Below are 12,300 nucleotides of genomic sequence, written 5' to 3'. Positions count from 1 at the left end.
GAGTAATATTTGAAGTAATGGATTTGGAAGAAAAAGTAATGAAGGGACAGTATTTAGGTAGGYAGAGAGCGCTAGACATTACAATAGCTATTCTAAAAATAATTCTACCTCATATATATTAAAACAACAAAAAAGTAAATCTACTTTGAAGAAAGGGAGGATTAGATTTACTCCTTGTTGAGTTCATCTGCACCYTCTCCAGCCAGTCGGATCAGAATAKAAGTCACAAAAGAAAGTGACTGCTAGTACTGATAACACATGAACTGAACTGATCACCGTAACATCATCATAAAGGGGTTACTGAGCATCAGAMAGAATAGTAAGAATGTCTTATTTCCTTCAGATGATATCTCAGACAGCATTTTGTTGAATAGGGTTTAATTTCACCTTCATGTTGTAATGAAATCTTTCTTGCTGAAGCAAATGATAATAGTTATAACTGGTGAAGGACATAAGGCAGGGAAGGGAAGCCTGGGACATGTCAACTGGCTGTCAGAGAGGCTGCTAGAAAAAATAAGTGAGCTGCTGATGATAAAGAGGAAGGAGGAAGGGGAGAAGAAAGGCTGCTGTGGGAAAAAATGTTATTAACTGTCATCAAATTTGCCTGCTTAACTTCTCAAACCCTTAGACAGGCAAAAAATCTATTAATACTTGAACATGATTTTCATGTTCTTTTGCCACTGCAGTTTCAGTGAGCCGACTAAAATCTATTTTTTGAGTAATTCTGTAGGAATTATACAAAAGAGCACACTGTGCTAGAAAGGGAAGGCTATCCAAAATTTCTTGCTCAGAAAGGCACACAATAAATAAGGAATCATCTCTTGTAGGATATGATGCAAGCAGAGCTGTGGATCCCATGGACTGAGAGAAGAATGCAGACCACAGAGGAGAACAAAGTTGAAAGGGATAAAAGTGTCAATTATGTTGAAATCTGATACTTTGTAAAACAAACCAACTTCAGACAGACTGTTACTTAATCCCAGCTTTGGAATGGAATGCAAGCTTCACCCCTGCCCTGCAACACATGTACTACAGCACCCAGTTCCTTCACCCTAAAGCATCTAAATGCATGCAACAGCAGCAAACATAACTGACAACACCAGGCCWGTTTCCTATCCACAAAACAATGCAAACCTAAGCACCAGACACTTTGTGAATAAGCTTCCACAAGATCGAGTCTTTGCACATGCAGCAGAAAGAGGCAGCTTCTCTTTTTCTATACTCAATCTGATTTCCCAGTACTGTGTGATGGGCCAGAAGGCATACATGTGTTAAATTAGCAAGTGCTTAGATCCTGGCATTCCTGCAAAATGATTCAGACTTCTGAATAAAAGTCTTTAGAAGGAAAAAAATAAATGAAAGAAAAAAAAAAAAAGAATAGACTAGCTTTGAATTCATTTACTTAAAAAAAGTCTCACTAGTAACTAGCAGCATTTTGCTGAGAGAAAGCCTTTGCAGTGTTATAATCTTGTAACCAACAGAGGCTATTCAAAATGGGCAACACAGCTTAGAAAAGAAGTGAAAGAAACTTTTTATAAAGCCACAAAAGTTACAGCAGTAGAGACACATGGCACTCTTAATGAGCTTTTCAATACTCTTGCTGCTTATAAAACATGAAAAAACTGCAGCCATTTTCTCAGCAGAGAAAAATGCACTGCTTTTATTTAAGCTATATAAACAACTTCTCTTTAGACACCAAATTGGYATGTTAGTTTTATAGAGATTTTGATAGGAAGACTTAACAGTAAAAATATCGTATGCCGTGATTTGATTGCTCCCTAGTTCCACATTAATATTGCAAATGCTATAGCAAATATGAGAAAAACAAAGCATTTCCATTTCCACCTTCCACTCCCCTCCTCCCAAAGCCCCCTTCTACACTGAAAAGCAGAAAAAGTACTCATATATGCATATTCATACACACACACTCAATAAAATGTGCACTATAATTCTTCACTCTGATTTTCAAAGGAACCATACAACATCAGCTTCTATTACACTCAATAAATGCCCACCTCTGGAAAAAAAAATCCAACCACTCTAAAATTCCTTAGTAAAAACACTTACAGAATCAGTAGCTCAACATAGGAGAAACACATTCCCATCTGGTCTATCTTTGGAGTACATAGTATTCCTTATATTTTGCAGACTCCATCCACATTTTCCAAGTCCACAATCAGACCTTGGTATCCCTCACAACATTACTGGAACAACTTCAGAATGATACATTAGTTTTGTTAGAATATGGGAAAAAACTTCAGTTTTGTATTCCAAGCAAAATACAAATTATTACACTGGCTTTTTCCTCCTTAAGAAAGATATCCTCACCTGTTCAAAATGTACACAGACAGAAGAATTGCCAGAGCTTTCTTTTTCTTCTTTCACCATTTAATAAAGAAACCTACTGTTCTACTCTCCATAAAACCTGAGAAGCCTCAGAATTATAAGAAACCAAAGCAACTAAATTTTCTATGGTCCCTTTTCTCCTCCTTCTCATCTTCCATGGATTCCAAAGGATACAAATAYGGGGCTAATTTGTGGGATGTACAAAGCAAGGCGTCCCTTCAGTTTCTGGTTACTTTCTCTTCTCRGTCTCCAACAGGTTAATGCTGTTGCTGCCAATCAATGTCCCTTGATCATAACCCGCTAATAAGAGGAAAAAGGAATATTCTCCCACACTGGGCTAAGTGCTCATCACATTTACCACAAAGACCATTTCTCCTGGACTGYTCAAGGGCTTTGACACATGGAATGGTTAATTTTAAGGACCAGCTGAAGCTCCTTTATCTTGGTATTTTTTGGAGGGTCATATTAGACTACAAAATATTCAATTGTTTCCCCAGTATATAAACCATCAGTTATAGCATAAGCTTTCTATGAAACTGTAAGAACTTGCATTGCAGAGTCTAATCTTATTAGCCTTTTTTTAAAAAAACAAAACASTTTTCTCCTTTCTAAGAGAAAAATCAACACCATGAAGTATTTAATACTTTCCCCATTTCTCTGCAAGGACYGCATAATACTAAAATTAAAACATAAAGGAATATTTATCAGTTCTTAAATAGAGGTTTCATGTGTCCCTCGAACTTTTTTACAATTCAGAAATAGTTTGCAGTCTCCTGTTCAAAGGCTTAGGTTTGCATCACAAACATCTTTTGTAAAGCTTTAAATGTAATTTAAATCCTTTTTAAAATATCATATGCACTTACTTGGAATTGTCGTTCATTTCATCTCCTCTTTGGTATACTGTCTGAACTGCATTACCTAYTCTAAATAATGTCAACAACAAGTATTGAATAGAAATGATCTTTAGACTTGCTTTTGCTCATTTCCTAAAAGGATTTTTTTTCTAAAAAAAGTGTTTTGGCCACTGACACACAGYTCAGTGATGTACTTGTGTACTTCTAAGGAAAAACTGCTGATCAATATAAAATGCAGCAGAACCTTACAATTGTATTTTTACATTAAAAACAAACTACTGAAATTAAAGAAGGTAAGGAAGCATATTTAGGCATTGTAAAAATAACTTGGGGACCTGGGAGTAAACTAACCTACATAACTTCAATGTAAAAAACCACTGATTTAGTTCTTTGGTTTGTTGCATTATCTACTTTCTACATCCTATACACAAAGCTCTGAGGAAAAAAATTATTAAAAGGAAAAAATACAGTGAAGCACTGAGTCTCACTGCTGGTTTACTGTCCCACCTTCCCTCTCTTAAAAATGGCTTTCAAATGCAATATTCAGTTAGCTAAACCAGAAAGTTCATCAAATATTGACTGCATAACTGTGGCTCCAAAGAGGCTTTTGTGGTAATTAATTTCCAAATAAKATCTTAGCTTTCTTAGAAGACCAAGTGCTTACCATAATAGAATTCATTTTAAAAAATAGAATTGTTTCCCTAAACTATTAAGTGTGAGAAAAATAATATTTAATCTCCTCAAAAATGAATGTTATATGTTGTGTTTAGTCTTATGCTATGATGTAGAATGCAAGCCAACATTACTTCTCATGTAAAGATAATGAATCAATAATTGAACTCTAAGCAGAAAAAAAAAAATCAAGCGCATCTAATTTCACTTACRGATTAACATCTTAAAAGTTGAAATATTATGCTGCTGGATTAAGAGATCTGACTAGAAAAACTCAAAATTTAAGTCCAAATTCTTGTTACAAGAGCTGCTATGCCAGCCAATGAGACTACATGCATCCTCACAAATTGCTTCAAAARTTAGCCACACTGAAAGCAATTCTTAGTTACAAAAGWTAGTGCTTTTAGGACAATAGCAACTACTCCCAAGTGACTTCAGTAAATGAAAAGCAGCAATCCTTTTGTAGTTCACTGCATTTGCCAAGCAATGAATTAATAGCTTTATTTAAAGTATTATAAGCTATGTTGTTTAATACATATATATCTATATCTACATATATATCTCTTACAGATCTAGTAATTTTCAATTTTTATAGATATGAAAGGGAGTCTAGAACGTCAGTTTTCCAAACTGCAACTAGTACAAGGCAGGACAACATCACCTCTTTGAGATCAATTTGATCATCCTTTCCCTCTCATACTACCTAGAACTCAATTCTCTATACTTCAGAGAAATTTCAAAGAAATGTCACACACATTTAGTTTGCAGTGTCCAAAGCAAGAGGATCTCTTGATGATCCACTGATCAATTAAAAATGCCTTGYAATTTTTCAAGTTTCCTAAGATAACTTGAAATGCCTTGCTTTTTGGAGGGAACATGAATTTCAGYAGATATCAGATGAATGCATGACAACCATCTAACCAGCCTGCAGATTTAGGAATCCACATGTAGGCTGAGAAGATGCCTGCTCACACACACACACAGAGCAGTTTGATGCTAAAGGAATTACTAGAGCAGCATTGATACAATGCTCATTAGCCTGTTTTGGCACTACCAAAGCTTGGTAAATACCTTAATCAAGTGATAACAGCCATGGTGCCATTTAATTYACTCAGCTAGCAGACACCGTAGGAACAAAGGCTGTGTTAACATGGATATAGAACATCCCTGCTGCCAGGGAACACAGTGATGGATTTGCCTCAGTGACTCAGATCTAAGACACAAAAGAGGTCAGAGATTTCATCATGAAATTCTGCAGTGACTGTTCACACTTTCAGGCTCAGATGCAATGCCACAAAAAACACATTTACTAGAAAGAACTTATATTTGCTAATATCTGATTCCTGCTTTCAGCTTCCAGGAAAGATCTGGGATGGTGTTGTTACAATTCATACTTGTTTTTGTTTGTGTCTTGGGAGCACAGGTCAAGATTAAAAGAGAAAATAATTCTAAGATTCAACTGTTTCTTTACACCCAATTAACTTGAAAATATTAAGYAAAAGTTTAAAAGAACACCATTCTGATACTAAATTATTATTTATTYTAATATTTAGACTACCAGCTATTTCTTTATGTCATTGCTGTTCATTGATTTTTGCATTATTAGTGAGGTCTACATTTCTGTTCATCTATTGCCATAAACCCTTCATTTTTGCTACTCTGATCTCTCAGCTACACGTATCTCTCAGCTCTGTTTCTCTGGAGATCTAACCTGATAGTGGCTGCTGATTTTACAAGTGTGAAGCCAGTCATAGCTGACTTAGCAGCTTTATAAAAGTATAAATAAGTAAATAAATTAAAGCATAAGCTCCATATAGTCACCGCAATAAAATAATTAAATAGTAARTTAATCAGCTGTCCTGTGATTTTTGAGGGCTCAGCCACTAGATGGCAGAGAAATGCAGTTTAATTTTCCCATCATGATGAAGAATTCACCCTGATGTAAAAGGTAATATTATCTGTCAAGCAATGTCAGATAATCAACCTTCCTGTCATCCTTTAKCTTTCTTCCCTAGTGTGCAAGCTACCTTGACTTTTTCTACTCTGCTGTAAAACTTTAAAAATATTTAAATGCTGGAAAACTCAAGTGTTAAAACCATTAAACCCCACCTACTTTCATTATTCTGGAAAGTACACCACGACAGGAGTAGGGCCAATCTTGTTAAAGATGTTCTATTATCACAATATCAGTCCACTCCATATTAAAATGATAAAATATATGGAGAAGTCATCTTGAGATTCAGGTATATAATGGCTGCTTTTCCACCCAAGAATTATGGGAATAGTGGGTAGTGAAGAGACTGAAGCAAGGGGTATAGAAAAATAGTCCAGGGAGTTTGGAAATAAAGTATGAGAAGCAAGATTCCAAGTTTTCACAGAAAACCCTATTTCTATATTTTATACACTGTTCCTAACRTTATTTTAACAACAAAAATAGCAGGGTTTGTTTTAATGAAATTACATGTATGTCTTGAAACTTCATATATTTGTATGAACATTACTTTCAGGAGAAAAATTGTAGTGTAATAGTTTCACCATTTTTAAAAAAGGCTTACAGTACTTGGTTCACCAGTTTAGTATTGTTTTCACTCCCATGGATTTTTCCTATGAGTACATTTCCTTACTTTGTATGTAGTCAATCTTTTGTTCTCCTTTAATGGTCATCGTTCTCTAATATTCTTATTGGATACTTCAATTACTACAATGGGAGAGTAGACAGTCTCATTTTTTCTATATTTCAACTTTTTCCCACTCTCTATTTCTCTTTTTGGGGGGAAAAATACCCAAACCCAGAACAAACCTGTCATTTAAAACAAAATACTTCAGAAATTATATAATGAGAAATTATACCACTATCATCATTGTAGCAACAAACAGAAACCTACAAAACCCAAACTGTTTTGCAGCAATTCACTCAGCTCCCTCATACACCCCCTTCTAGGCACACTGTTTTAGCAAAGAGACCTATACATAATTTTTAAACCAACCTATTTTACATTTATCTAGTAAGAGTGGGATTATCTTTTTTTACAGATTCAACCTCCCTTTTCAAAAAACCCTCAGCCAAGCATTACCATAGTTAAGTTACTATCCTTATTTCTTYCACATACCTAAAAGAGGCTGGTAAGATTTAGCTCAGCTGAAATCAAAGGGATTTTTGCTGAGATCTGATAATTTACTTTTTCAGATGACACTACTAAAGCAATACAGTCTCAGACTATAAGGCTTTGGTAGGAGAGCAATACCTCTGTACTGCACCCAAACTTAAGTCTCACATTGTGGAAAGTAAGCAAAAAAGGCAACACAATGACAGGCCTTTCCTCCAACATTCTCACATCTAAATTAATGTTGAAAACCACACAAATGCAAAAAAGATCAATTAAGAAGCAAACTGTATTTTGTCTTGTGTTACAAAAAAAAATTACATTGAAAATAATACTGAGTAAGAATTTTCAAAGCTTTGTTGGAAGTTAAAGAATTGTTCTGCAGCAAATCAGCCACTGAACTGGGAAGAAACATGTCTAAGCAGAACATCTGACAGAGACTGAATAAAYCTGACAGAATAAAGCTGAAATTTCTTTAGAACTCCACTCAAAGAGAAGGACTTTCAACACCAGTGTCACAAGAAGAGCTTGCTGTGAAATTACATTATAATTTATATAATGAATAAAACTTAGAACAAACACAAAAATGTTTTGTATGTATTTTCAGGTGAAATTAAATTTTTAGATGCCAAGTTTTTCTTGTATGATGATGGCTAAAAATCAGGTTAAACTTCAGCATACTTTAATTCCTTGAAGTAAGATAAAAATAATCAAACATCCGAGTACTAACACAAATTTGATTTACAAAGTTTCCTGATTAGTGTGACTGACAGATTACTGCTTGGTATTTAAATATTAAGTGAAAACACATTTACTAAGAATGCCAGATAAGCTACTTACTGAAGTAAAAGCCAGAAGTTCCTCTTCAGTTAATTTGTGTATTGGATTGTTCTTTTGGAAGTCTATACTGTAAGAGAAAAATATAAAACAATGCTGGTTTCATCTTTAGATTAACATTATGTTGAATACATTCTTCAAACACATTCAAACATGTCCTTTAGAAACCTAAAGGACATTCTGGAAATGACAAATCAGAGTATGGTATGTGCAGAAAACGAYCTAGACCTAGAAACAGYYRCAGAAATAAAGAACCATTCAGGGGACCAAGATATTTTACAGGTACCTTCCCAATATCATTCTGAAGTGAAACATATTACTCAGTTTAAGCTTACAGGGATAACAACTTCACAAGCCCTAAAAAGTTAAAATCCATCGTGTGTTTCTACAGAGATCTGYTTGGAGTTAAAATCCTATAACTAATCAAATGCAGATTCTGCAAAGCAAACCCTACTAATGCTCAAGAAGTGCTGAATGGCAATCTCAGACAAACACCCTCCTRGTCACTCAAGAAATGTGACCACAGGAGTCCATCTCTCACTAACCATTACCATTACCTTGAAGTATTCACAGGGGGAAAACCAGAAGAATACACAGAGGTGAGAATTAAAATTATTTTATTCAGAATTGGATATGTTTACAGAGATGACAAAGAAATTTGGCTTACAACTCTGTATGGGTGAATGYTCTCCTCAGACAACAGCTCACCAACAATTATGAGCATACTACAAGAGCTATCACCGGATCACACAACCCTCCAAAAAAGCTACAATTCACACTCCCTGTTGAAACCAAAGATACCAAGTGAAAATATATCCTAAATTGTACCATAGATGATGGAYCACAACCAAACCCATACAATGGCTATATACATAAGCTTAAAATTATCACACTAAATTCTGCAGCAGGCTTCATATTCTAGGCTAAAATTGCAAAGGTACTTACTGTGATAATAGGTTACAGATTGAAATTACGCTGTCCACATTACATAATTTATTYTGGAGACAAGACTTTGCCTGGTTCTTTGGGCATGGTTTCTTCTACTTAAATGCACACAGACTACTCACAACAATTTCTAGAAGAAGGCTTGAGAGCACTTCCAACTCTTCCTCCTGCACTACAAAACCTCTAACTTCAGACAAATGGTTATCTAGTCTGTTCCCATAGACCTCCCATGATGGAGGTTCCATACACACTTCATAAAATTTATGCTGATGTTTCATAATACCATCAGCTTCAGCAAGCTGTGTGAGTGTGGCCACAATGACATAAAGAAAAGTTTATTAACTATTGCCTCAATACATTTCCCCTCCTGGCTTTGCAGGGAAAAAAATATCTTACACTGTTGGTGCACTTTTTTGAAAGTTTTAGACAACATTGCCAGGAAACAAATTCTGTTTTTTATATATATCTCACTGGTTTTTTCCTTCCTTGAGAAAATTTTTCATGCAAACAGTAAAGTAATAAAGAATTTCTCTRCTTCAGTTACTTTTTTACACATCCAGTGTCAGCTGCTAGCAGAAATACTTTTAGCTGGCTTGATGTACTCATCTAAAGTCACTAAACACTAGTCACTAACACAAATGTGACTTCAAGTTAACAATAGCAAGTTTCTCTATGCATGGGAGGAAGGAGACAATCCAAAAAAAAAAAAAAAAAAAGAACAAGAGGGGAAAGAAGTCAGCAAGAAAACTTCAAGCACTTTACCAACTCAACAGTAGTTAGGCAACCAGAATGTTATGTGACATGACCATGTTTGAAAAACATGGGTAAACCAAGGGACAGTTAAATTTTGAACAAAAGTGGAACTTATTTTYCATCATCCTAAAAATACACTGATTCAAGCAGAAAGTCTTAATCCTCTTCTTATTCTAGATAGATTTTTGTCACAGCTTTTTGAAGCACACAGATGCAGTTCTTCCAGATCAAAGCAGTGCTAAAATAGGTATGATTTCCATTTCTGCCACATCCTTTTACAAAGCTTGAAGACATATAAGTGCAGTAATGTAAGTCGTGAGAGACAGAAGAACAACTGAATTGTTTTAATGATTTTCCATACTGAATCAAATAAAATTTAAAGCTGCAATTTGAATCTGAATCTAGAATAAAATTGTACCTTGGTTTTAGGCATTTCTAATGACTGTGTTAGTTCTTGTCAGACTGTTKTACAAAAATTTCATTTCTATGACCTGTATTTGTTCTGGTTTCAAGRACAGATTAATCAGCAGCTCATCGCATAGAATTTCAGGAGCTGAAATCTGAGTGTAATTTAGGATCTACTGCTGTAAGATCCATCATGAGGGATCTTACAACAATATGAAGTCACTAATCATCACATCATTCAGTTTTATATGGTATTTTCTGTCCACTCTTGAATCCTCTCTTAAGGAATTTACTGGAATAAAAGACGGAAAGAAAACAATGAGAAACAGAGATTCTTTAGGCAGATAAAATAGAACCTTGGAGTAAGATGTACTGTGCAGCAGTAAAAAAGTATTTTCTAGTAACTCAGCAAAAGCTAATTGTCAGTAGCTTACAACCAGTTCTCAAACCTGATACATCAGGTCTACCTTGACAGTCTAATGGAAGAAGCAYCCAGCTTAACTAACGAGTTCTATACTTTGGGACTTAATGAGCTTTATTTGAAACAGTGGAATTAATGGCAATCAAAGTACCACTTTGTGGATTATGACTACATACTTCTGTTTCAAAAAMCGATTTTGAAAGTTGAAAGATGTTAAAGAACATTGCTAAAGCTATTAAAAATAAAACAGCTTAAAGAAATTCTAAAGCCAACTTATTAATTATGAAACGAAGCATTTACTCTCCAGAACTGTAGTCCTCATGCATGAGAGAAAAGCACAGGATCTGAAAAGGCTTKATAAAAATGTTTTGCTTAAAAGCCAATGCTAAAGGCTATAAAATGTCTATGCTTCCTCTCAAACTCACAAACGAATAGCTGGTATGGAGATAAGGGTATAGTCAGCAATCAAAGCCTAAACTCGTTACAAGAAGTGTAATTCTCAAAGCTGGCATCCTTTCTGCTACATGGCTGGATATCAAATCTTTTCTCCATCTCTGACTGAGACACTTTCAATTGTTTAACACTATGCCACCCACTGAATGGCTTTTACCATTCCTATAGGGAAGGCAACACTGAATTTTGTTCGGTTGGTTGTCTTTAGATTCTTCTTGCCTTGAGTCCTGCCAAACTCACTTATAYAACTGGCAGTCAATCTGGTTCCTAGCCACTTTACAGAACCTGGTGGTGGTTTCAAAGTAAAATACTCTGATCAAGAAGCTAATGGGCAGCCAGCCAATGTAAAACTCAAATCATACCAGAAAAGAGAAAGAGGGAAGGGGAAGTGTTATCACTGTATGGTAGCTAATGMCAGCTGACATTTGAAATGTAGTTAACCTGAAGCACAAAGGATATAAAGGATATAAAGCTTTTAAAGGATAAAGCAACAATACAGCTATTAACAAAAYATTGCTGAAATTCTGAACCGGACACTGATGTTCACTTTGAGATAATTGAAAATACCATCCATATATAATGCAAATCTTTTAGCCAGATTATATAATAAAGAAGGCAAAAAGTCCTATCAACTCATCATTTCATTATTGCATTGTCACAACGATTCATGTTTATTTGTTTGTTTTTTTTAAGTAGCCAAAACTAACTTACCATATTCCAAGGATTACAGCAAGCTCTTCTGCGCACAAATCAGGTACCTGGTACTGATCAGAATCTGCTAACTTTATCTCATTGAGTACTGTGTCATCATTTAAATCATAATTCTGTTGGAATAGAAAAAGGATATTTTAAAATAGAATTATGTCTTCAAAATAAGAAAAAATATCAACTAGTTTGAAAAAGGATCATATTACCATTAAAGAAAGACACAATGGAAAGTAATTTACCATTATGATAGAATAACTAACTAATGAAGCTAGTKCAAGAAATTATCATCCCAAGTACTTCTGCTACAAATATACTGTTTCTCATGCATGAGGAATACCATTCAGAGCAACTCTAAGGTTACCCAGTATCAATTTTCTATTTAAATAATGGATGGAGGCAGCTTCCCTTTTCAAATTGTTGTTCATAAAATTATCAATAATTTCATCCTCTATTATATACACAACTGAAACAGATTAATGTTACAGTCATTAATACAGGTTTTCAGGCTAGCCACTTTGGATGTCTTGGAATTTAAGGATTTCTGTTTAAGTATCAGCAAAGCCCAACTACATAAAGCATGACTTCTAGCAATAAAGGGCAATTCCTTAAACAGATTTTTTTTAAACGGGTTTTGTAAATTAGAAAAAAAAACACAGACTGAAAAGACCTCACTGAACCAGTACATTCTGAAAACGTTTGCTCCTGGTCAGCRACCTGTGATTTTCCAAAAAGAACATGCTTTTTATTTGAAGAGTCTTTAGTTYAAGTTTTACAAAAAAGCATGCTACCTGTAGCTCACTGT

The 12,300-nt window shown here is 34.8% G+C and overlaps 1 protein-coding gene across 1 annotated transcript in view; it reads right to left on the bottom strand.

The window, feature by feature from the left end:
• TTC27 (tetratricopeptide repeat domain 27) overlaps positions 1-12,300 on the bottom strand; it is a 108,640-nt gene that overhangs the window by 68,807 nt on the left and 27,533 nt on the right. Inside the window, exons 8-9 of the mRNA XM_057370055.1 lie at positions 11,502-11,614; positions 7,817-7,883 (exon numbers count right to left, since the gene is read on the bottom strand). Of these exons, the coding sequence (XP_057226038.1) occupies positions 7,817-7,883; positions 11,502-11,614 (180 nt within the window). The remainder of the gene's footprint in view (positions 1-7,816; positions 7,884-11,501; positions 11,615-12,300) is intronic.

The sequence above is a fragment of the Malurus melanocephalus genome, unplaced genomic scaffold, assembly GCF_030028575.1.
Source record: "Malurus melanocephalus ecotype Western Australia unplaced genomic scaffold, MMel_1.1 scaffold_5, whole genome shotgun sequence".
NCBI classification, from domain to species: domain Eukaryota; kingdom Metazoa; phylum Chordata; class Aves; order Passeriformes; family Maluridae; genus Malurus; species Malurus melanocephalus.
The sequence above is the reverse complement of the archived record's forward strand: the minus strand, read 5'-3'. Positions and strand labels throughout refer to the sequence as shown.